Source organism: Balaenoptera acutorostrata, chromosome 7 (genome assembly GCF_949987535.1).
Source record: "Balaenoptera acutorostrata chromosome 7, mBalAcu1.1, whole genome shotgun sequence".
Lineage (NCBI taxonomy): Eukaryota > Metazoa > Chordata > Mammalia > Artiodactyla > Balaenopteridae > Balaenoptera > Balaenoptera acutorostrata.
This window is the reverse complement of record NC_080070.1, coordinates 108400829-108426305: the sequence shown is the minus strand read 5'-3', so window position 1 is coordinate 108426305 and position 25477 is coordinate 108400829. Positions and strand designations below refer to the sequence as shown.

General features: G+C 54.2%; 1 protein-coding gene across 2 annotated transcripts in view; it reads left to right on the top strand.

Annotated features, from left to right (window-relative positions):
* The window catches only part of NUDCD3 (NudC domain containing 3), a 74827-nt gene that overhangs the window by 47227 nt on the left and 2123 nt on the right, over positions 1-25477 (top strand). For both annotated transcript variants that reach the window (XM_007187707.2, XM_057549759.1), the window contains exons 3-5: positions 3727-3859; positions 12429-12572; positions 22253-22441. In XM_007187707.2, coding sequence (XP_007187769.1) covers positions 3727-3859; positions 12429-12572; positions 22253-22441 — 466 coding nt within the window. The remainder of the gene's footprint in view (positions 1-3726; positions 3860-12428; positions 12573-22252; positions 22442-25477) is intronic.

Here is a 25477-nt window from a genome sequence, read left to right as displayed (position 1 = left end):
GCGGTGCAGGGGCGTGGAGGGGGAGAGTGGGGGCGGCCTGAGCTCATCTCCCACCTGTGCAGGTGATGCTGGCTGTGGGTGTCTGCCCAGCAGAGCCGGTCCCTTGGAGACACAGGGCCTGGCTTCTCCTTGAACACGGTCGCAACCCTGTAATCCGGTGCTGCAGCTCCTCAGGCGTGGGGGCTGCAGGGAGGCCTGTGGCCAGCCCCACCCCGCCGCAGCACCCTGGCTGCTGACTCATGCCCCTCCTCCCGCCCTGCCCGCTCCCTGCCCCCCTTCCCCCTTCCCCCTTCCCCACCCCCACCCCCAGCGCCGGCCAGCAGCTGCAGGGGTGTGGCCGCAGGCTGGTCAGGGGGGACAGGGTGAGGGCGGGGGCCCAGAGCACCTGCACATGACAGGAGACTTACTGTTGCACACTGTTGGCTGGAAATAATCAACTGTATTTAAAGAGAAGGTGGATTTCGAGAGTTAAAAACGCCCAGCAGCTTGCTGTTCTGTGCTGGGAGTGACTTTCCTGGCTCCGCTGGGAAGGTGCAGGTCTTGGGGGAGGGGGGCAAGCGCCTGCTGAGCCGCCCCCCCTGCGATGCTGCCTGAGCAGCACCCCTCCTGCTCTGGGGGAGGGGGTTCCCTGAGCACAGCCGCCCGTGGGGTGGAGGGTGGCCCCTTGAGGTGTGACCTCGTGGCATCTCCCATCCTCTGCTTGTCTGCTGCCCGCCCTGGTCGGAGGGCCCACGTGGATGGCAGCCGATAAGGGCTTAGCCGTATGTCATGGGAAGTAGCTGTGCCCCCACTTTGAGGGGTCCTTAGGTTTATTTCCTAACCTCTGCCAGTGCCAGGCCACATGGGCTTTTACTTTGTGTGTGGGTATTTTATTTCCGTGTTTTCATAACCTTGATTATTTCACATAGGTAACGTATACACACGATTCAAAAGGCCATACAGAGAAGATGTACGGGGAGGGTCAGGCCTCCTCCCACTCCCTCCTGTTACTTGATGCTCATTGGCGGTATTCTGTGCACGTTCAAGTGTTTGTCAGATGTGAGCTTTACAGCTGAGGTAGGTGCTAGAGCGAGGAGGAAGCCTGTGGGTCAGGGACACGTGGGTCTTGGGCCACTCTGTCCCCGGGACCTGTTTCAGGGGCTCAGGAGGCAAGCAGGCCGGTGTGGCCACTGGAGAGCTCCCAGGAGTGGGGGCCACAGGGCAGATCATCGTCTCCTGTCAGTGTGTTCTTAAAGAGAGCTCTTTTTCTCCTGGTGGTAAAACGTCTGCATATTGTAGGGAATTTGGACGATACCTAAAGATACCGAAAAGAAAATCAAACTGCATGTGATCCTGCTACCCAGAGACAACCACAGAGGCTTAATGGACTTCCTTTCATACATACACACACGTCTTTGTGTGTGTGTTTTCTTAGAAGACTGAACCTGTACCATGCACAAAAGCTGCATGTCCTTTGTCAGTTCTGTAGTATATTGAAAGCTTTCCTCTCATCACTGAACCCCCTTTGCAGACGCTCGCATTGGTGGCATCCACATCAAGCTTACTCTGACCACCCCGTGACCAGGCTTTGACCGTTCCTGTCTCCTTTGCCCCACCCTGCTTTCTCTGTGGCTCTAGGTCCCCACAGGGGCCCACCATCCCTCCCTGGCCGCGTGAGCGGGTAGTTTGGGGCTGGCATCTGTTCTGATTGGTCAGTGCCCAGCTCTGCCCCTGACCTAAACTGCTGCAAAAAGTACCACAAACTGGGTGGCTTAGATCAACAGAAATAAATCTTCCCGTAGTTGTGGAGCCGTAAGTCCAGGATCAGGGTGTTGCAGGGCTGCATTCCCTTTGGGACTCTGGGTAGGACCTTTCCTTGCCTCTTCCAGCTTCTGGGGTGGCTGACAGTCCTCAGCGTCCCGTGACTTGCAGCTGCATCGCCGTCGCCATGTGGCTGTCTTTTCCCCCGAGTCTCTACACGTTGTCCCTCTGTGCGTGTGTCTTCGTGTCCGGATCTCTCTGCCTTTAAGGACATGGTCCCATTGGATCAGGGCCCACCCTAATGACCTCGTTCTAACTGGATTACCTCTGTGTAGACCCTGTCTCCAAATGAGGTGCTGAGAGTGAGGACTTCAGCATATTAATTTTGGGGGACGTGGTTCAGCCTGTAGCAGCCACCAGTTTACCAGCCCAGAGAGCCTGGGCTGTGATGGAGGCCCAGCCTCAGATATGAGGTGTGTAAGGCATACCCACAGGAAGTAAGCATGTTCTTGGCTTAAAACTTTTGCCAGAAAAAGTGCGCCCTCATTAACCACCGCTCCCAACCCCTCCTGACCAGAGGTGAGGGGCTGATGGGGTACGTGTGTTCTTGACCCTTTTCTGGGTGTTTCCATCTGTACACATGCAGACGCTCACAGTGAGTGGAATCTCGTCCGTCGGCCTCTCCCACCAGGTGCATCTGCTGGGCTCTCCAAGGGCAGGAGAAGGTGGCCGAGTGAATCTGTTTTTTGGGATGTCCTTCCTCACAGGTGTTGCCTCCTCCCCGACTAAGCTTCTGTCTTTAATTTAGATCTGAAACTCACTATAATGGACTCTATACTTATTTTTGTATGGTGTTCATACTATTATTAACACTGTTAAATTCTGTGGCAAGTATTTTATTGTATTTTATTTTTAACATCAGCTTCTTGGCCATGCCTGTTTGCATCTGTGCTGGGTTGGTAATGCGTGTACAGGAGGATTTGGCTGACTGGGTTTTTTCTAGGCTGTCTCATAAGCACACTGCTCGCATCTTAGGAGAGCCTGCAGTTTAGTACATTGCCTTGGCTTTCATTTATTTACCGGGAGAAAATGGAGGCTGGTGTTGGATTAGGATTGAAGTTGAGCAGCTGTAGGCTGAACTTGTTTTGCCTTTTTTTTTTTTTTTTAAGAGATACGCCCTGCCAAGTAGTTTATGAGAAACCAGGCACCCACAAGCCCCAGGATTTTTTTTTTTTTTTTTGGCTGCGTTGGGTCTTCGTTGCTGCACGCGGGCTTTCTCTAGTTGTGGTGAGCGGGGGCTACTCTTCGTTGCAGTACGCGGACTTCTCATTGCAGTGGCTTCTCTTGTTGCGGAGCATGGGCTCCAGGCGCGCGGTCTTCAGTAGTTGCAGCACATAGGCTCAGTAGTTGCGGCACTCAGGCTCTAGGGCGTTCAGGCTTCAGTAGTTGTGGTGTGTGGGCTCAGTAGTTGTGGCTCGCAGGCTCTAGAGCGCAGGCTCAGTAGTTGTGGCGCACGGGCTTAGTTGCTGCGCGGCATGTGGGATCTTCCCGGACCAGGGCTCGAACCCATGTCCCCCGCATTGGCAGGCAGATTCTCAACCACTGCGCCACCAGGGAAGCCCCCCCAGGATTTTATTAATGAGGCTCTTTGGTTTGTGGGCTGGCCTGGTTTCTAAGCCTCATGAAGACCAGGAGGACCAGGCTGTGTCATGGACTGTGGTGGCAGATACTTTTCCTAACCTTGAGGGTGCTGCACTCAGGGTCTTCTCCTTGGCTTTTCTCTTTGTTCCCATGACCTCCCAGGAAGCCCGAACTGGGGGGTCAGAAAGGAGATCGCCCAGAGAGAGGGAGAGTTTTAGATGCAAAACCAAGTGAGATTAGGTGAAAATTCTCACAACCTAGAGACAGTATGTACCTGGGTTCCCTGTGGCCTTCCTGCCCTGTGTGTGGGCCTGGGCTGTCATCTTACTTCTTGTTCTTTCTCAGGAGGCAGGAGCAGTTCCAGAGAAACCCCGACAGCTACAATGGTGCCGTGCGTGAGAACTACGCTTGGTCCCAGGACTACACTGACCTGGAGCTCAAGGTGCCGGTGCCCAAGCACGTGGTGAAGGGCAAGCAGGTAACCTCGGGGGTTCTTCCCAGCTTCTCTGCTCAGCTTCTTTCCTTGGGGCATAGGCTTCAGGCTGTGGGCTTCACTGGAGCTGGTCTCCCCGCTTAGCCACCAACACAAAACCGCTTCTCTTCTGCAGTCACAAGCCTGCCACCCCACATCCTCTTTAACCACGTCAAGTATGAGACCCGGCTCAGCCCGCTATGTGAATAGAACCTGAGCTTTGTCGTTGTTGTTATTTTTTAATGACAGTATTCTCATATCATTTATTGCCTTTAGTCTCTGCAAAAGCACTACAGAGTAGGCAAGGCAATTGTTGTTATACCCATTTCACAGATGGAGAAAGTGGAGTCCCAAGAGGGAAAGCAAAGAACTACAGGTTCTGTAGTGACAAGTGGACTTCCAGTCCTGTGCTCTGCGGAGTTGTAACATTTACAGCTTTAGTTGATTTCTCCATCTTAATGAGCTTGAGTGAGTAGAAATTTAATCTTTTAGCGGGAGAGAGATGTTTACTTGGGGATGGTGCTGAGAATAACATGATTGTAGCTCGTTGGAAATAGGTAGGCATCACTTTAAAGGAAAAACTCTCGGGTGAAATGGGACATTGTTACTATAATCTATAATATAAAACATTCCGATATACGCCAGAAACTGTTTCCTTATTTCAGTCATAATGAGAAACTACAACCTGCAAAGTAAGTAGTATCTTTTATGTTTTATAGATGAGAACTTAAGGCCGAGAGCAGTTACTTGGTTCTCCAGGTTGACATGGAGAGGTCACTGTGTGTCTCCCTCCCTCTTGCTGTGCCGGGGGCAGTGAGCACTGTCCGAGTGTTTTTGGAGGAGTGAATGGCTGAATGGGTGCCGTGGTAAAGCTGTGGTTTGATGCAGGTGTGTTTGCTTCTAAAGCTCATACTGTTTTCCCTGTGTCCCACTCCTCACTTTATAAAGTGACATAACTGCTGGCTTCTTTAAAAGAGAAGGTCCCAGAGCATGTAAAACAGAAGCTGAGTTTCATATACATTTTCGAGAAACGATGCCATGTCAAGTGGCTCTTGCTGGTCTGGATACGTGTGTGGATCCAGGCTCTGGGCAGTGAGTGAGCCCCTCCAGGCCTCCCCTCCACCCCACCCCCGTCCTGAGGCCCCTGCTGCTCCCTCCCTGGTTTCCTAGGCTCTACCTAAAACAGGCCTGCCCTGTGCAGGAGTCTGGGTGGGGCCCGGGGAAGCCTCTAGAATACTGCTACTTTCCGCCAGTGTCAGACGAATGCAGTTCATTCTGCAGCACAGAAGACAGGAGCAGGACAGGAGCCCCTGAGCCTTCACGGCTCCACGTGGGTGTGCGTCAGGGCGTCATGGGGCTGGTGGCTGCAGCAGCACTGTCTGCTCGTTCCTCCCTTTCTCCCTTTCCCACCCCATCCCAGGAGATCTCACCAGGGTGCAGTGACCCGTGACCCAATGGACTTTAGGATCCAGGTCAGACCAGGTAACTAGGGGTCATCCCCACGGAGTCCTACTTTTGATGACCGTGTTCCCTCTGATTGTGGTGGGTCCTAGTGGGTGCAGGCTGACCTTCCTTGTCAGAATAGTTTGTTCAGCATCTTTTAGAGTTTTAGTGGGTCAGGTGTTGATTTTCATTTTGTTTTTTGGTAGGATTGCTTTGTGTGTAGGCGAATAAATTATGAAAAGCGTTGGTTACTGTACTTCACTACTTGGCTAAAAATGTTACAGCTTCCTGGTCTAGTGTCTGTCTTCTAACTTCTCTATGAACTTCTGGAGCTTTCTCTGGAAGGACTTGTGTTAGGCCCAACCTAAAACTAGTTATTTTGGGGACTTCCCTGGTGGTCCAGTGGTTAGGACGCTGCGCTTTCACTGCCGACGATGCAGGTTCAATCCCTGGTCGGGGAACTAAGATCCCGTAAGCTGCGCTGTGCGGCCAAAAAAAAAAAAAAAAAACAACTAGTTATTTTCTCTTTCTTTGACTTAAGAGACGCACGTTACCTGACATCTCTTGCTGAACTTCCCACAGCCATCTGGGAAACCTTCCCATTGAAAACAGCATCTCAGAGGTGCACACTGGTCACTGGGGTGTCAGTCTCACGATGCTGCTCTGCCCTGAGCAGTGTGTTGTGAGGCGCCTGTCCTTCGTCTCACTGCGCTAAGGGACAGACCGTCACGCCTCAGTGGTACCTCTGCCTCCTCAATCCACTTGTCGTGACCTCTGGGAGGAGATGGCCTCGCTTTCCCTGAGGATAGCCCTGGGTTTTGCTCATTTCTGCATTAGACGTTTACTGACCACGTGATGCTCCCCAAGACTCGAACAAGGTTGCTGCTCTGGAGCTGACCTGCGTGGGGCTCAGGTGACGACAGCAGGTGCACCAGCACAGTTCCAGGGTGTGGCAGGTGCCGTGCTGAGCGTAAACAGGCTGTTGGCTCAACCAGCTCCGTGCGGCCGGGCACCCCTCGGGCCCTTCTTCCCAGCAGCCCTTCGAGGCGTTGCGGTGCGCACAGGGGGAAACGCGGAGACGGTGACGGTCTCTCCAGGCTGGCTTGCTCTGGAGCCAGTGCTCCCACCACTCAGGGGGTGTGGATGAGCCTGAGTGTTTGTGGTGCCGGGATTGGATGAGGCGTGTTTCCCGTAAGGCATTTATTTATCTAGTGTTGGCACTTTGTGACACCTGCTGACTTACTTTACACTAGTCTCCTATGCGGTTGAATTTTTTTTTCTCCTTCAATAGTATTTTTCCCCATGTCATTAAAAGATTGATGTATAATTGGCATACCATGTTATATTAGTTTCAGATGTACAATATAGTGGTTTGATATCTGTGTGTACTGCGAAGTGATCACCACAATAAGTCTGGTTAACGTGCTCACCGTATTACAGAACTGTGTGTATGTGTGTGTGTGATGAGAACCCCTAAGATTTACTCTCTTAGCAACTTTCAAATTCCAGGTCGCTTTTATACTGCAACCTTTGAAAAATTCATGGTCTCTCTAGTTCTTGGTGATCTAAAGAGTTTTAGGCATGCCTCACTTAAACCCTAGGGATAAGTTTATTTTGTATCTCTCGGCTTTTGCTGGCCTAAGGGTTTTTTCTGAGTTGCCACTTTCTTTCTGGGCTGGCTCCTTTCCAGCTCTTCCCTGCGGTACCTGTCACAGCTACATGTCAGCAGTGTTTATTTTTGGTTTTTGTCTGTGGCACCTATCAGATAGCATCATGATGGTAGCTGTGATTGTAGCGGCTCAGCTGATGAAGTCTCAGTTGTTCTGGGTTTGTAGGTAGCTCTGTGTGTGAGGGGCCAGGGGTGTTGGGGGTAACGGGTAGATGTGGGAGCACTGAGGGTTAACGCAGGGGCGTCCTGGGCCCCCGCTTCTTCAGCTGTAGCTTGGTGCTTGAGGCCTCAGAACATTGCCCCTCCTTTACTCCTTGTGGATTTTTTTCCTGTAGAAACGTATTTGCCTCTCAAGGGTAGTGGGGGACAGATAAATGCATGTGCGTAACGCTTTAAGTTCAAGCGTTCTTATTTTACATGCAACCGTTTTTTTGTCTTTGTTGTTTTTATCATTTTGCTGGTTCATCTAACGGAAAACTTCTCAAAATGAAGCTTTGGTTTCATTCATTAGTGAAATGTAGTTAGGTCTTTGCTTCATCATGTTCTTTGTTCTGTCCGCTCTGCAAGGGAAAAGTAGCCGAGTTCCCCATTCTTTCCTCAGCGTAGCCATGGGGTAGGGAGAAGGAACTTTGCCATCAGGACGATGTATGTGTGATCACTAATGTCAGCTGGGACTGGTTATAAACCTGGCATTTCATTGAATCATAGGATTTTAATGCAGGAAAATTGAATTCCGGAGAGTTTTAGTCTGACTTCTCATTTTGCAGATGAGAGAGCTCTCCTGGAGACATGAACCGCTAAGGCGCCACACTGTCCGGTGAGACGGTGGTGGAGCGGAGCGCAGGACCCGGCTCCCACCTCCACCCTGTCTGATCAGTTGTCTTTTGCGTGGAAAATGTCATGATATTGTTGCACACGGTCATGACTGGATGACACTGAGTGACAAGTGAATTACTTTCCTTCTCAGCACTCTCTTTCCTCTCGGAGATGGTGCGTGGTCTTTACTGACGGATGAGGTCCTTCCTGCTGGCTGGTGGGCTCGCGGCCATGCTGCATGCCATCTCTCGTCTCACCATGGGAACCTTCCAGAACAGCACCAAGGCCCCTGGGCATGTCTTGTACAGTGACGCTGTGCCCCAGAGCTTGATTCAGCTGTAGGAATTTGTGCTAAAAAGCTCTATTACACGGTGTTCCCTTCTTAGAAGGCGTTTAGAAAAAAATGTAGGAAGACTCTTTTTTATAGGAAACTTCCATAGCAGAAAAGGCTAATAGGCTGCATTTATCTGTTAAAAAATTTTTTTTGTTTGAATGCATAGGACATTTATCTGTTCAAAAGAATAAAATGTTCAAGGAGAAGTTTCTTTCCTGCCTCTGCCCTTTTATCCTATACCAGCCTCCACCCCAACCTCAGAAATCACGGTACTAGTTCCTGGGATCTTTTGGCAGATGTTTTCTATGCATGTGTTGTCAAGTTGTCAAGTATGAATAAACAGCCTTGCGGCCCCACCTTCAGCACAGATGACGTGCCCCCCCCCCCTTCCCTCTGTCGGCCCCACCAGGGCGGCTCTGGGCTCTGGTGCTTGCCGCCATGCCCCCAGGGCCTCAGCCCTGCCTGCCAGCCAGGGTGGCTGCCCGGGAAAGTCTCAGGGGACCTAGGATTTCCCGTGTCATCTGCCTCAGGCTGTCGGGACCCTGAGAGGGCAAGCGCTCTGAGCCCACCACCCCTTACACTCAGGGCTCTGGTCTCTGCTGCTCCTCCTGTCAAGCTGCTTTGCACGTCCTTACTCCATTTTCATTACATCCCTTTGGATCAGTAGTTTCTTGTATAGTTTTTTGTTTTTCTGGAGTTTCTGGCTGTCTTTCTTTTTTTCTTGTCAAAAAATAGTACACTTTCATTATAATCTCAGAATTACTCAGTCTCTCACTAGTACTGTGTATTGTCTAGAAATCACTTCCTGCAGACCCTCTCACCTCTGGCTCCCATCCGGACTGATTATTTTCTAGTTCGGTTGTATAGCTTGCATCCTCGAACTTCTTTTCACTGCACTTCTAGATTAAATTCACTGTGTTTTAGATCCTTGTTGGATCTTCCTCTTTTTTTCCCCTAGTTTTACTGAGATATATTTGATATATAATGCTGTATTAATTTCAGGTGTACAACATAATTATTTGGGATGTGTATGTTTAGCAAAATGATTACCACAATAAGTTTAATTAACATTCATCACCTCACATAGTTATAAATTTTTTCTTGTGATGAAAACTTTTAAGTTCTACTCTCTTAGCAACTTTCAAATGTACAGTTTAGTATTGTTAATTACAGTCACCATGCTGTACATTAGATCCCCAGAACTTACTCATTTTATAAGTGGATTTTGACCCCCCTCCTCATCCAGGATCTTCCTCTGTTTTCATCCTCATTTTGTTGTGGTATAGACTCAAGTAACCTTCTCGAAATGATGTGTGGTAATAAACGCAGTGTTCTTGAATGTCTTAAAATGCGGTTATTTTAAACTTTTGCTTATTTTGTGGTTTGAGTTTGTATAGAATTCTAACTTTAAAAAATACTCTCTTGGGAGTTCCCTGCTGGCCTAGTGGTTAGGAGTCTGGGCTTTCACTGTTGTGGCCCGGGTTCGATCCCTGGTCGGGGAACTGAGATCCCGCAAGCCGTGTAGTGTGGCCAAAAAAAAAAAATCTCCCCGAACAAGACTGAAGGTTTTATTCTCCTGTTTTCTTACATCCGCTGTTACTGATTCTAGAAATGTCTTCCATTCCGGTTCTTTGTGAGTAAACTTTTTTCCTCCTATTTGGAACTTTTAAGACCTTATTTTAAATACTCAGTGGTATGAAATGTCATGAGTTTGTGTAAGTCATCTTTCATTCATTCTGTTCAGCCCTCAGTGGGTCCTTTTAAACTGAAACCATATTTTTCTAAAGCTCTGGAAAATTGTCTTGTTGCTGTCACAGTTTCTGGAATGCCAAACTGATTGCCTGGATTGGTTTCTGGCTCTACCTTGATTTCTTTGACTTTATCTTCCAGCCTTTCTGTTGAAAATCTTATTTTGACTCTCTTTTTTCCTAAGTGTTTGTTTTGTCTAGTTCTGTTTTCATATTTTATTCTGATTCTATAGATACCGTATCTTCTCAGATCTCTCTGAGGGTATAAATTGGAAATATTTTAGAATTCCCTTTTTTCCTAATTAGCTCTGTAATCTTTACTTTTTTTTTAACCTAAGTCTGTCTTTTTGTGCTGCTGCTTTTTCTCGCAGAATGCAATCCTTAGTTCCCTGTTATTTTTTTTATTTTAAAAATATATTGGGAATTCGCTGGTGGTCCAGTGGTTAGGATTCCACACTTCCACTGCAGGGGGCACGGGTTCCATCCCTGGTCGGATCCCGCATGCTGCGCGGTGTGGCAAAAAAGAAGAAGAAATAAAAAAAAAACTTCCCCATTCTTTGGCGTGTGGGCTGATGTTGATGGTTTTCTCCTTTACGTGTCTGAGGTCTGCCTCTCCCGTCGCTGCTCACAGCTGAGGAGTTGACTGGCTGGCTCTGCCTTGCAGTGTGTTGGGCTGGTGTCCACCCAGTTCCCTCAGACTGCCGGGCAGCTTTTCTGGAGCAGGGCCCCCTGTAGCTCCATGGCACACAGTGGGTTCTTATCCCTTCTGACGGGGCTTCCGCGGGCACGGCTGCCCGTGGACTGCCTCAGCCGCTCTGCCTGCACGCTCCACACCTGCTGACTGCCAGCCGGCAGCGCCACCCGGCTGTGCTTGTCCCTGCTCTGTGCTGTCTGTCGCCACACGCCTCTCCTTCCTCTCCACAGAGCTGTGGAAAGTTTCTCTGTCCTGGCCTCTCCCTTCTTCCCTGTGTTGTCTGGGGTTTTTCTCTGCGTGCTTTGTTCCTGTCATCTCTCTGGGCCATGGAGTTCAGGAGATGGCCGCCTGTTCCCAGAGTGACGTCTTGAACTGGAGCTCCTGGAAGCATCTCTGGTCTGATTTCCCCTCGGTGCTTGGGTACGTCCCCTTTGTGTAAGAGACGAGCGTTGTGAGAAGCTCAGCCAGGTTTGGAAATTATCCTGTTACCTAAAGTTGGCTGGAGGATTTTATTTGTTAAAGTGAGCTTGCTCCTGGGAGGCCAGGACTGGTGGAGCCTTGGTCCGCTCTGTCACGTGTTCACCGCACATCCGAGTTCGTGGTCAGGGACACCCGATTTGGCCAGCCATTGTCTGCATGTGTCTAGGAGCGCGCTGGGCCGCTGTTGGGCAGCTGGGAGTGAAGTGAGTTGTGCCTGTGCCTTAGCAGAACCGACTTAAGTGGTACATTCTCTCAGAAATTGGGTGCAATTGGAGCTGGGGCTCACAGGACCCCACAGGGGCCTGCATGTGGACACGGTGTGTGCAGGCATCTCTCTCCTTTCCATCTCTTATTTATGGTTATTTAAAATACAGGTAGGTTATAGTATCAGATTCCACTGACAGGTGTAGACTCCAGTTTGAAAATTCTGTGACACTGAGGGTTTCTTTTCAAGTGCATTTAATAAGCACTTAGCAAGTGACCTGGGAGGGCCATCTCCAGACTGTTTCGACACCTTGACTGACGCCACCCACCTGTGAGAAAGGCCGGACATTGTGTAAATACTATTATAAAAGATTTTTACATTATAAAACACAGAATTTAGAATTTAAAAGAAGTGGGGGAAAAACAAACCCGGAGTTCTGTTTTCTTTCCTCTACCGTTTACTGATCTGCTGAGCGTCCTGGGGTCCACGTGCTTGGAATCCTGCTGGCCGGGGTACACGCATGAAATAAAGCCCCCAGTCCAGCAGCTCCAGCGCTGTTGTGGAGACAGACGTGTGAGAGCAGGGAGAGGGCGTTTCCAGCTAATGAGGAGATGGGAGAACAAAGGCAAAATATAAAACCAGAGGACCTGGCCTCCCCCTCCTGGGTGAAAGCTGAGCTGTGGCCACAGATGGCACAGCAGCTCCTGGCAGGCAGCAGAGCCGGGCACGCGGCTGCTCTGCCCACCCCCCCACCCCCCCGGACGTGTCCTGCAGCGCAGGGCTGCTGTCCACGCCAGACAGCAAGGTGGGCGTCGGGGGGAGCACACCCCCTGCTGCCGGCCCTGCTTGCCCTCTGCCCAGGGAGCTGGCCTCCCCTAACCGGAGTAGAGTTTGTGGCGGCAAACCAGCGGCTCCCGCAAAGCCCCCCATGTTACCGTTATGCATATCGAGACATCTTCTAGTGCGTTTCCTTGAAGGAGATGATGAAGCACAGGCTGCTTCACGTGTGAATTGGTTGGTGTGGTTTGCGTCATTCAGAGAGCCTGATGACCCTCGGGCTGGTTTTGCATCTTGTTCTCCTGCAGTGTGTGGTCAGGCGCCTTGGAAACCTCCGTCCCCTCCCACCTTGGAGCACGCCGGTCACCACCTTCCCAGCGCGAGATGATTCTCTTCTGCTCTGTTCCAGGTCTCTGTGGCCCTCAGCAGCAGCTCCATCCGGGTGGCCGTGCTGGAGGAAAACGGGGAGCGCGTCCTCATGGAAGGAAAGTTCACCCACAAGATCAACACCGAGAGCTCCCTCTGGAGCCTTGAACCCGGGAAGTGCGTTTTGGTAAGCGTGGGCAGTGATGCTGTGAGGGTGTTGATTTCTGCCAGCTGGGGAGTTTCCTCGGTGCTTTCCAAGCCGCTCAGAGGGCACCTTTGTGGGCCTCAGCTGACTGTCACTGCTGCATCTACAGCCTTGGCCTCTTGGCATCCCACTGCTTGCTTCCTTGAGGTGGGGCCCGTGTCAGCAAGAAACTGAGGGGCACTGGAGTGCGGTGTTTCTCGCTGCTTTCTGTCCTCCTGCCCATGCACAGACCACATGCAGTGACCACGGAGGAGGTCCTGGTGGGGCATCATCCCCAGAGCGTGGCTGTGCTCACACCGCACATGTCCCCTCAGTTCCAGAGGCTTCTGCTCTCCAGGGGTTCAGTTACATCTAAGGCAAAACCAAAGAAGTTAAAAATTAAAAGGCAGATCGCTTTCATGAATGCCAGTCTGGAGGATGCAGAGTTAATAAATTCAAACAGACAGCCTTATTTGACAAAGTGGGTCTCAACTGGCTAAGCTAGCCAAGGGTGCAGGATCCAAACGAAGGGGTACGTGTTCCAGTTACTAGACTCCTTGGTGGCTGCATCCTCCCTCGTCAGAGCCTTGCACCTGGTCAGTGGGCAGCACCCAGGGAGGCTTCATACAGCGAAGGGAGACTCTGTATATTTGGGTTCGTTCCTTTCCTCTTCCCTCCTGCTGGGGTGCTTAACCAGGGCGTGGTGAAAGGGGCAAAGATGAAAAGAAACATACTAAGTCTTTGGGCAAAAAAGACCTCAGAATTTTATATAGCCATGTTCTTCATATGTGCAAAGTGTGCCTTTCCGTCGTGATCCACTTCTCTATGGGAATAGGTGCCCATGGGCCTGCCTGCTTGGTCCTGACCGACAAGGCCCACGGCGCTCTGTTCTGGCTGCTCTCAGCTCGCAGACACACAAACCCGTTGGAGCGGAGAGGATTCCATCACTGCTGGGGGAGCTGGAGGTCTCGGCATGCCCGGGACCCCCGAGCACACACAGGCCCCTCTGTGTGACAGGAACACCCGGTGGCAGAGCGCCAGCCAAGTCTGCCCGAGTCTTGGTTAAACCTTGCTCTGTTGCACCTCCCCTGCCCTTCCGAGGTTTCTCCTTCTCGCCACGAGTGTGCAACAGTCATGATGATTTCCCCCTTATCACCCTGGGGTTCAGTTGCTCAGCTGTTCACCCCCGTGCCTCCCCACCCCCAGTGCCGCTCCCCAGACTACGGCCCATGCTCTTAACCACCAGTTCCATTTGCAGAATACCTTCATGGGCATGGTCTCATTTGCACCTCCTACGATTGTGGGAAGTAGGAAGCCAGGGTCTCATTATCCCCCCGCCTCCCTAGGTCACGCAGGCGGCCAGCGGGAGCCCGCGGCAGGCAGCCCACCCTCTCCCGGTGCCGCTGTGATGGCCCAGGTGGTCACAGGGAGCGTGGACCCGTGATCCTGGGTGCCCCGTTGTCCACGCATGCCGGGCCTCACTCCTCCTGCGTGGGGTTGATGGACCGCCCAGAGCTGTGCACGTAGAGCTCGTCCTGGCAGACAGCCGGTTGTGCTTTGCTCCCTCTGAGGGGCGCTTCTGTTGTCTTCAGCCCTGTTGTCTTCGAGTCCCCGCCTGGGACGGAAAGACTCACCTCATCGCTGGACCCTGAAGGTCCACAGCCACTGTTTACCCACTGGTCTGTCGGGGTTGTAATCAGGGTACCGAGGATTCCCTGTACTTGACGTGGCTTCTGCTAACCAGGTAGCTCACTCTTGGGATTTTCGTTGCCAGAGGTGATGCTGACTTCTTCATGCCTGTTCCAGAGCCGTGTCACCTTTTTTGCGTGTTTTGTACAACTTGCGTCTGAATACGGACATGGCTCGTGGCCAGGGCATTAAGTCCTTGTAATTATGGCCTCCATCTACTGGGTACACTTAGGCCCTGGCTCTGTGAGGTGCCTGGTGATGCAGTTTCATCTCTGCAAGCCTGTTATACAAATCAGGATGCGGACGCTTAGAGAGGGTGAAGAGCTTGCTCAGGGTGGAGCCAGACCCCAGGCCCAGAAGCCTCCCGTTTCCCTCCTTCTCTACCTTTCAGCTGATAGGCGCCCAGGAGCGAGTAGGCGCGGGGAGGAGAGCTGGCAGCAGCGCAACGTAGCTTGTGACCAGCAGCCCCGGGCCAGCAGGGAGGCTGGGGCGTCGCCTTCTCTGCTGACCTTGATGAGACGGCCTCGGCGTCCGGTCATGCGCCCAGGCCCTGTGGTCGCCCCAGGCTCTCCTCTGGTCCAGGGGGAGGCTTGTGCCCTGGCTGCCTTTTAGTTTTCCAGTTTGCTCTTGCCAAGCACCTGCTGCTCGAGGAGTTATAAAGAAGCAGAACCGGCTGCGGGCTGAGGTGCACCTGTCACTGCCCGTGAGCGTGGCTTCTGGCCGTTCTGCTCCTGTTTAACCCTGCGAGGTCCACGTAGAAACCTCTCTCAGAATTGCAGGTGCTAGGCTGGTTCTTTCCCGAGGGTCCTTAGAGTGGCTTTCGTCATCCGTGGATGGCATCACATTTCTAATGCTGCTCCACCACTTGTAGAAAAAGAAGAGGACTTAATTTAGAGCATCACATCCTCTTCCGGAGCTTCCCTGCCAGCCCGGCCCCCTGCACACCTGGCGTGCACCTTCTCACGAGATGCGGGGATCCTGCCTGTCTCCGCCTTCCTCCTGACCACGGTCCTCGGGTACAGCCAATGCCAGTGTCTTAATGGAGACATTGCTGCTTATGGAGCTGAAGGTTTGGTGTGTTCTCAGTGTAATTATTTACTTACTGGTAACATTGAGGACCACGTCTCTGAGATGATATTGTAGCTCAGTAAGCACATGGCTTTGATGTGTGAGCACCCTGGTGCCTTTGCTGACCAGAACAAGTGCCATTCCCTCGAGCCTCTGGAGGGGCAGAGCGTGGCTGCCCGGGCGGCCAGGCCCGCTTTGTGCCTCAGCCCCACCCACTGGCCGCCTTTAGCCTCACTGGACCTCCGTTCCTCGATCGTACAGTGAGGCTCAAAGCCTTGGTTGGTCGATCCCCAGACATTGGTTGGTTGCTTATCACTAAGTGCCAGACCCTGTGCTGGGCACTGGGGCGATTAAGGCAAATAGTCAAGGGCCCACCTCCTAAAGACTGAGTGGGCCGAAAAGGGCCCCCAGATGTCCTCGCCAGATCCCAGAACCTGCAAATAGGTCCTTACTTGGAGACGGGGTCTTTGCAGATGTGATAAGGTTAAGGATCTTGCGATGATGAGATCATCCTGGATTATCCAGGTGGGCCCTAAATCCAGTGGCAAGTGTCCTTACAAGAGGAAAAGAGACAGACACTGAGTGAAGTGAAGACAAGGCAAGGTCCCCTGGAAGCTCTGGAGGGGGTGCAGCCCTGCGACATCTTGATGTTGGCCTTGCAGCCTCCAGACGGAGAGAATAAGTGTCTTGTTTGAAGCCCGCAGTGTGTGGCGCTTTGTTACGGCTGCCCCAGGACACTAGCACAGGCCTTATGTGGCGTGATCTCTGTGGGGGCCACTTGGGACAGGAGGGGTCACTCCAGGGGTGCCTGTTACCTTACCAGAGTCCGTGGTCCGAGTCCTGACCTCGCAAGCAGGCCGATGCAGACATGCCCCTTGATTCCCAGCCACCACTCCCTCCTTGCCTGAGCCGGATCCACATCAGACACGCCCGGGCAGACTTTCAGAGCAGGCAGGGGTGGCAGCTAAACCTGGATGACAGCTCTTGCCTCCCTCCCTCCCACACTCGAGAATGTTAAACGAGGCTTCTTGATTCTGAGGCAAGCTCCTTTCTTGGTTCCCGAGACGTGAAATCAGGGCCTCCCCCCGTGCCTTGTTCTGTCCCAGAACCCGCCTCGGCTCGCTGTCCTGGTTTCTCCCTGCAGGTGGGGCTAATGGCCCTGCTGTGGGCACCTGCAGGCCATGGCCTCGAGCCCTTGAGGCTCTGCGGTCTTGGCGTTTGTAGCCATTCGTGAGGTGATGCCCGTCCACACGCTGACACGATCCACACTCGAGTCATTTAAAGCTGGTGCAGTAGCTGCAGAGTGTTCACAGACCTTTGTCGGCTTGCCTTAAAGCTCACGCTACCGGGTGTGTCTGGTGCTTGAACCTGTGAGTGTTTTTATATAAGCTGTGTCCCCCGTATTTATATAAGCTGTGTCTATATATTTAGATTACAGTTCTCAGAAGTAGAGTTACAGGCTGAGTGTAGTCCTTGGCCATTGCCGTGGGCTTCTCCAAGAAGGACGTCAGATTTCTGTGACATCAGCAGATCCCTGTGTGCCCTGGCACTGGGCTGTTTTTGAGTGGGGATGTGTGTTTCTCTGTGCAGTGGTTCACCACTTTTGTTTTGTCGCTGGTGGCCACCGGCCCCCTGCCTGGCTCTGAGGGGCCATCGTTCAGCTTAAAATACAGGTTAAATTACGTTAGTATTTTGGCAAGAGCCCAAAGCCTGGAAATTAGTCCAGGGACTGAAATGCGAGTTCTTGGCCTTCAGTGCTCATGTCTCCCAGGACCCATCGTGTTTCTCAAGGTGGTCACATTTTTGGCATCATCACCAGCCCCTGGATCTCCACCGGGTGTTGAGAAGCAGGTAGCCTGAGTCCGCACGTTCTGGAGAAGTTGCCCGTGAATAGAAGGGACGTGTCAGCAGAACCGGAAGACCACGCTCCTGGTGGACAGAGCGTGCGTCCGCTCGTCCCGCGGGGGAGGAGAGTGGAGACGCAGCTTGGCACTGCGTGGTCACCTGCCTCACAGCCACAGCCCACCACGGCCGGGCTCTGTCTGGCCCTACAGTGCTTTAATGTTTAAGCTTGAAACGCCTGCTGACGACATTAAAACCAGGAGGTTGCCAACCGCAGTGCCGCCTCTGGCAGAGCCCTGAGAGGCCAGCGGTCTGGCCGGGGCCGCGTCCTCCCCGCAGAAGCTCCTGGAGCTGAGCGGGCCCCCGCTGCCTCTCCCTGTCCTCTGTCCTTGTTTCAAGGCGCCCCTCTGAAGCACCATCCCACAGCTTTCACATGCATCTCCTTGGCCCAAGCTCGATCCCACGTACGGGCAGCTGCGAGGGGCCATCCTCCCCGCCGGGCGCACTGCCTCCCTCTCCGAATAGAAGCAGCGTTGTGTGACAGAGGAGGGGAGGGAGATGAGTGTGGGTGAGTCATCATCATCATGCCGATTGGGGTGCTGAGGTGAGCTGAGCCACGTGGAGTTGGAAGTTTCTCTGAGGACGTTTTGGGAAAACTGTTCAACCAGCACTCTGGGGGTTCCCCTGAGAAACTGATTCTGGGTCTGGGACCGATTGCTAAAAGGAACCTGGAGGAAAGCCAAGGAACGAGGGTGTGTTATCAGGTCACAGCAACCACCCGTGACCAGCCGAGATGGGGCACTGAGCGCTGCGGGATCAGGGATGGGAATGAGTGAGCCATTGAGATGCTACGTGTCCAGGAGCCGGTGCTGACGACAGAGGGGTAAGTGGCTCCGTCGTGGAGGAGAAGGCCCCTGCTGGCCCCTGCACAGCACCTGTTGGGGCTGGAAGTGTCGTGTCCCTGCCGTATTGTGGGGCGGATGGAGTCAGGGAGGAACCCCGGGAATGCGGCCACGTGACATCTGTGCCTGCAGGGGGGACATCCCAGGAGGGCTGCAGTATCACCTGTGCCGGTTCTGCCGGGGCACGTCCCTGAGCTTAATCTGGAGGAAGCACCAAACAAACCCCAAACGAAGGATGGTCCTTAACAACAAAAGACAAAGGCGGTGGAATGTTCCAGATGAAAGGGGACAGGCCCACTAGGATATAGTCAGGACCCTGGACTGGATCCTGTGCAGGAGGGAAGGTGAGCTGAAGTTACTATAGTAAAGAACTTCCATACCTTCAGGAAGGAGACACTCACCGAAGTATTAGGGGTAAAGGGCCAAGATGATTCCGAAAAAATACTGTGTAATTTACCCCATATTATAAACTTACACACATAGAGTGAGAGCGTATGTGCAGACACACATACATGTAATAAAGAAAAGGCGTAGCATGTTAACAGTGGGTGACTCTAGGAAAAGGTATTCTTTGTACTTGAATAATTCTAGTAACTTTTAAGTTTGAAATTACTCTAAATAAAATGTTTTAAGAAACGAGATGGCAAATAAGCCCCTGGAAAGATGCTCAACGTCGTTAGTCATTAAGGCAATACCAATTAAAACCACGGCGACATGTCACTTCACACTTATTTGATTGGCTCCTGGAAAGAATCGACAGGAGCAGGGACTGGCGACAGTGTGGAGCTCCTGGAGCTCCCCTGCACTGCGGATGGGAAGGCCAAACCGTGCAGGCGGTTTGGAAAGCAGTTTGACAGTTTTTATAAAGTTACATGTGCACTTACCATGGGACCTAGCAATCCCACTGCTGGGTACCTACAAAGGGGAAAGGAGACCACAAAGCCCTGCAGGCAGCCTGGTAGGTGGCCGCTGAACCCTGGAAACACCCCCCTGTCCACCCACAGGTGCATCGGCCTGTGTTGGGGGTGACCCCCAGGCGCGCGTAGCATGGCTGAACACCAGGCCACTGCGCCCCGAGAAGAGCAGACCAGCAGACACAGACCAACGAAATGGCAAAGCAAGCGTCGGGCTGAGGGGGTCGCCGTCGAAAGGGGACTGCGCGCTTTGGGGTGTGGCTTGATAGCAGTGGTGGCTGCATTTGTCGAAGCTCATAGGATGCTCCCTCAGAAGAGTGAATTTTACTGTGGGCCAGCTTACGCCTCCACAAACCTGATTTAAGAAAAAAAATAACAAAATGTTAAAAAATCAAAACCAAATGTTAAACCGTCAGACTGTTTTATCAAAGACGTTACTCTTAGACCTGAATCCTTGAGCTCCATTCCAAGAACATTTCACGCATGTCCTCTTGATGCTGCACTCTGTATTATTCCACCTGAAACAGGAATGAAGTTCTGACCCACTAGCATGTGAATGGACCGTGAGGACATTGTGCTGAGTGAAAGAAGCCAGGCACAGGACACATAGCCTGTGGGTCCGTTTTTGGGAAATGTCCAGAACAGGCAAATAAATGATTTGTTGCCAGGGCTGGGGGAGGGACAGAGTGGGGAGTGCCTGCTCACGGGCACGGGCTCTCCTGCGGTGATGAGTGTTCTGGAACTAGATAGAGGTGGTGATAGCTCAGACTCCTGTGAACGCGCTCAGTGCATTGAACTGTTCACCTTGAAATGGCTAATTTTATGTTAATGTGAATTTCACCTTACATTATTTTTACTGTGGTGCTGGGCTCATCTTGATGTTTATTGGGTCTGCAGAGTGCCCGTGCAGACTTGTTCTGTGGACACAAGAGGCCCGGGCAGCGAGGCCCACCAGGCTCCCTGTTTTCAGGGTCAGTCCCGTTGTGCCCCCGAGCTGTGTCGGGCCTGGATGTGTGTGTGGACCTGGCTGGGACACCCCGTGTGTGGTTCGTATGCGCAGGGACAGCAGCAGAGCCCCGGGGTGGGGATTGGGCTGACCCCACAGCGCTGTCACAGGCTGTTGGCCCGAGCATGGCTCTGTTCTGCCTGTAGCACTGGGTGATCCAGGTGAGGCGCTGACTTCTAGGTAGAGGTAATAGTGGGTATTTTACAGAGGTTGTGAGTACTAACGATACATGTCAGAGAGATCTCGGCCATGATGACCACTAACGAAGATACGAGTAAAATGAGTCTTAAGGGTCTGTTGTCTCTGGAGATTCACAGTCGTCTCTCAGTATCCTCAGGGGATTGGTTCCAGAACCCAGCCCCCCCACCCCTCCCCACCCCCCGAAGGATACAACGTCCTAGGGTGCTCTAGTCCCTTATATAAATGGTGTAGTGTTTGCATGTAACCTGCGCATATCCTCCTGTTGACTTCACATCATATACCTAATACAATGTAAATACTATGTAAACAGTTGCTGAAGTGCGACAAGTTCAAGTCTTTTTGGAACTTTCTGGAAATTTTTTTTTCCCCAAATGTTTTTGATCTGGAGTTGGTTGACTTCAGTGGATGCAGAACCTGTGGATACAGAGGGCTGACTTCCTCAGAAGTCTCTCCTGTAATGGTAAGAAGAGAATGTATTTCCCCCTTGGAAGGTTTCTGTTGCACTGGCGCAGTGATCTGCAGCTCTGTAAAGACGGGGCTCAGTGCTCGGCACTGGGGGCTCTGAGGGCCAGGTCAGGTCCGCGCGTGCAAACAGGAGAGTACAGTTGGCCAGAAGCTGGCTAGACAGAGCATCTGGAAACAGAAGCTTCACCCTGAATGTAAACAGTGGCATTGGCAGGATAGAGGTCATTCATCTGATCAGGTGGGCAGAGGGTGCTCAGAACCCCTGCCATCTCACCCCTGCCATCTTCACGCCCGCGTCCACCCAGGATGGTCAGAAGTGGGGGGACTTGCTTTTGTAATGTGCTGAGATCTGACACTCATGCTGTGCTTGTGGTTTCCTGGAGGTTGTCTCCACTGTGTGACCCGCCCTCATCACTGCCCACACCTCAGCCGCTCTCAGGGCCGGGACTTAGCTCTGCTGTGACCCTGTTGGACCCGGGCTCCGCAGGGGCTCTCCGTGGACTCGGGCAGCAGGGCTGGAGCTGGCAGCACCGCTCCCTGCAGCCCGTGAGCCATGGGGCCGACTTCTTAGGACCTGTGGGCATGCAGTGTCTTCACAGACGTTGCCTGTGGGCCAGCTCCCGGTCCACTTGGTCCGGATTGCCCAGTGGCCAGTCAGCCTCTCCTCATGGTGCCCCCGTGAGGAAGGGCTGCTCTCACCGCTGGCTCCGCCATCTCTGTGGTGCCTCCCTGCCCCTCTGGGCATGAGTGGGGGTTACGGCCCGTCTGAGAGCGGACAGAGTGAGGGAGCGTGGGCAGCCCTCCTGTCAGTTCTGGGCCAGTCAGTAAAGAGTTTCCCGATGAGCCGGCCAGTGACCACGGGGAGGGGGGTGGCCTGGGCCCTCCCTGTGTGGTCCCTGGGATGCATGTACTTGGCATCAGCTTCAGGCAAAGCCCTGCTCTTCTGCAGTCCCCGTCTCTGAGTTCTTGTGTCCCCCCGACTCCTCCCGTCCCTCACTGGGCTGCACCATGAGGCTGAGTGGGAGGTGAGTCACGTGCAGCGGTCGCAGGGCTGGGGAGCCCCTCTTGCAGCTGCCTGACCAGGGAAGAGAGTGAGACAAGGCGCCTGGGCGTCTGGCTGGGGGGTAGTCATTGTCAGGCTGAGTGCTTGGTCCCCCAGGTTCCAGGTCCCCCCAGCAGGCAGGAGACTGGGTGCTGCACTTGGAGGCGGGAAAGGCCAGCAGGAGGGAGGGGGATGAGCTAGCGGGGCCCGGGCAGGTGGATGTTGACAGAAGCTCCTGTTCGGGCTCAAGCTTCCCTCGGCAGCTCGGGAGACCGTGATGGGGTCTGGGTACCGGCGGATGGGCCAGCTTGGAGTGCTTGGAAATGCCCCCCTCTGGTCAGAGCGGGCTGGGGTTCTGGTGGCTGAGCGGTGCGGGTGCTGATGCCTTCGGGGGTCAGTGTCTTCTGAGAGGACCTGGGGGACAAGAACCACAGGCACCACCCAGGCATAGCGGTGGAGAGTGGAACACTCAGAGCCTGGGGTCCGGACCCCCCCCGCTGGGTCCCCAGTGCCACCTGCCCGACACTGACTGTGTCTCTGCCCTCGTGTGCCAGGTGAGCCTGAACAAGGTGGGCGAGTACTGGTGGAGCGCCATCCTGGAGGGGGAGGAGCAAATCGACATCGACGAGATCAACAAGGAGCGCTCCATGGCCACAGTGGACGAGGAGGAGCACGCTGTCCTGGACAGGCTCACCTTCGACTACCGCCAGAAGCTGCAGGGCAAGCCGCAGAGCCACGAGCTGGTACGGGCCTTCCGGGGCCGGAGCGGGGAGGACGGGGCGTGCTGCTGCTCACTGCCTGGGACGGGGCGCCCAGGTGCAGAGCCGAGAGGTGTCGTCCACGGGGCCCCGGTGGTATCGCGTGTTGCTAGCTGGCACGCTGGGGCCGTGCAGACAGCTCCCTCCCCTCAGCCCCTCCAGGGCCCTCAGCACCGGAGGGGCAGTCAGGCCCAGGCCGGTGCGGGTTTGACCACAAAGGGCCAATGGGAAGAAAGTCCTTCCAAGTCACTTTCGAACGTCAGAAGCGTGAGAAGTGTGCGTGGCCGGCGGCTGTGGAGGGATGGGAGGGAGTTAGTGACTGGAGAGGAGGCTTGTGCCTGAGCCTGCGGTGGCAGAGAGGAGGGTTAGTTAGACGTGCACCGTCTTCCTTCTGCTTTAGTACTCCCAAGAGTGGCTCTGTGCAGAAGAGAGGGTTGCTTTTCTCAGGTTAGTTTTAGCTCCCAGTGTCCCACGTGAACAGCACCGGGAGTTTGAGCCATGGCACACGGCCCATCTCCAAAGCTGCTCATGTGTCAGACACGAGGCCCGCCCTCCACCCCACCCCCAGTGCCATTCAGATTCTCAGGCGTCCTGTTTTGTCTCCCAGGGGCCTCACTTTGTGGCTCCTGTGAGTGTTCTAGGCCTGGGGCTGTCGAGCGCCCCCGCCCACTGCCCGCGTGCCTGTGGTCCTTCCTGCCCGTCTCATTCGGACCTTGCATGCAAACGACCCACCTTGCTCCTTCGAGGGCCAAGGAGCCACGGAGGGGAGCGCTTAGTGAGTGCTTACTGCACGCAGGTTGGGTTGGGTTGGCTGGGTCATGGTCCCCGTTGCAGCACCCCTGAGAGGGGGGGTCGAGGTTTAGAGGTCACAGCCCGTGTTCAAGGTCCCACAGCTGGTCTGGCAGCAGGGCTGGGGTTTGAACCCTGAGCAGGTTCCAGGCTTGTCTGTCACCCCTCCCCGAGTCTCTGAATCGCCCCTTGGTCTGGCTCCCTGACCCACCTGGGCTTTCGGGGCTAGAGGCCGGGACTATGGTTGACCATTGGATCATGGGCATCTGCGGGTCTTGTCTATGGAAACTGGCCCCTGGCTGTAATCACTGAGCTCGCAGGGCACAGGACGCGGAGTGCAGCCCACATCTGTGCACGTTTAGGCGGCAGTTTTATCCAGTTGTGCTGCATTTGCCTGTGGCCACCAGATGAAAGAACACTCTGAACACTGGCCCGACGGGAGGGGACCTTGTGCAGCCATCGAAAGTGTGGGTGTCGCTGCCCCGAAGCGGGCAGGCACCTGGCTGTGAGACCCAAGTAGGAAGCTGAGTCCCTGTTGATGAGCTCAGGGATGGGGCCGGCCGATCAAGAAGGATCTGAAGAAGAGCCTTGAAGACCCTGCAGTCTGATGGAAAGACCTCTATGGTTTGAGTCGAAAGGGACTCTGGAAGGGCTTGCCGTGTGCCAGGCAGCGTGCTGACCGTGAAGGGGCGTGAGTGCCTGGCTGAGTGCAGTGCCCCGCGGAGACCTTCAGCAGACACACAGGAGCCCGTGGCTGGTGGTGCAGGTGGCAGGACTCGGGGGTGACCCCTCGCCCAGCTGACCTGCTCCTGGACAGGCAGGGCCCTCCAGCTCGCCGCCCCTCGCTGGAGACAGTAGAGGACTGACACCTCAGGGCCATGGTGGTAGAGGTGGGAGCACCAGCACTGCTGTCTGGGACTCCTCTGGGCTTAGCAGACGTTCGGGAACCTCCCGGCTTCCACGTGGACTGTCCTCAGCACACGGGGCCTTGAGGGAAGCGCAGCGCGGGCAGCAGGATCTGGACCGAGAGAGGAGCTTTGGAGGCGTGAGGAGCCAGCGGAGCCGGCGTGGCCGGGCGGTGAGGGAGCTGGACTTGGCGGTGCTGAAGCCACGGGCAGTCTCTGTAGTCCTCGGAGGACAGCGTCCCCTGGAGAAGAAGGAAATCGCGGCTGGAGAGTCAGCAGGACTGGCTGGTGGCTTCAGATGGGGGCTACGGGGAGGAGGGGCGGCTTAAGAAAGCAGGTGGTGGCCGTGAGGGGCCTGGGGCAGGACCAGCACGGGCAGCGGGCCGAGGACCTGTGGAGCTGGAGCGTGAGGGCCCGTCAGACCGCCCGTGACGAGGCCGGTGCACGGGGACGTCAGGTGGGTCGGGGCTCACTCAGGAGACGAGGTGCTTAGATGAGGGGCACAGAGTGAGTTGAGAGACCGAGAAGGAGGGGGCGTCGGAGGGGGCTTCAGAGGGGTAGGTGGGCAAGAGCTAGAGGAAGAGGGATGGGACGGAGGAGGAGGCCTGGCCCAGCAGGGCTGCCAGGAAGCACCGGAGTCAGGCTGGTGGGTGGGGCCAGCCTCTCTGGTCCCTTCTCCCCGGGGGGCGGCCTGCGGGCAGCACTGCCCACTCCTCCAGCGCTCTTCCCAGGGTCCCTGGCGTGTGTCATCTGTGCCAAGTTGGGAGTAATATGGATTAATCCCTGAGATGTACTGCCCATCTTTGATGTGTTTGCTGCTGCACCATGTAGGTTTAATAACAGGGAAGAGAAGGCCCCTGTCAGGAGGAGAGTCCTGCAGCCTCACCAGATACCAGGAATTTTCCCCTCAGCTCAGTCTGTTAGCCTAGAGGCCAGAGGTGGGCAGGGCTTTCTGGCCCCGTGGCAGTGAGTCTCTTTGTTTCTCCTGGTCAGAAGGAAGGGGAGATGTTCCCAGCCTGATGAATTCGCAGGGAAGCACAGAGGGCAGACCTGGGGACCCGCGGGGAAGGAGGGCCTACAGCACCGCGAGGGACCTCCCTCATGGGCGCAGCCTCCTGCAGTGCCCTGGCCCAGGCCACAGTGCTTGGCCTGCTGCTGCCTCTGAAGGCTGGATGGTCCAGGCTGCCCGTGTGCTGGGATACGTGATCCAGCAGCTTTGACCTCTGCCCCGCAGGGGCTGCAGGGGTCGGTGACTGGTGGGTCCACAGCCAGACTTCCTGAGGTCTCTCTGGGTCACAGCCTGGGTCATTCCCAGACTATCTGAGAG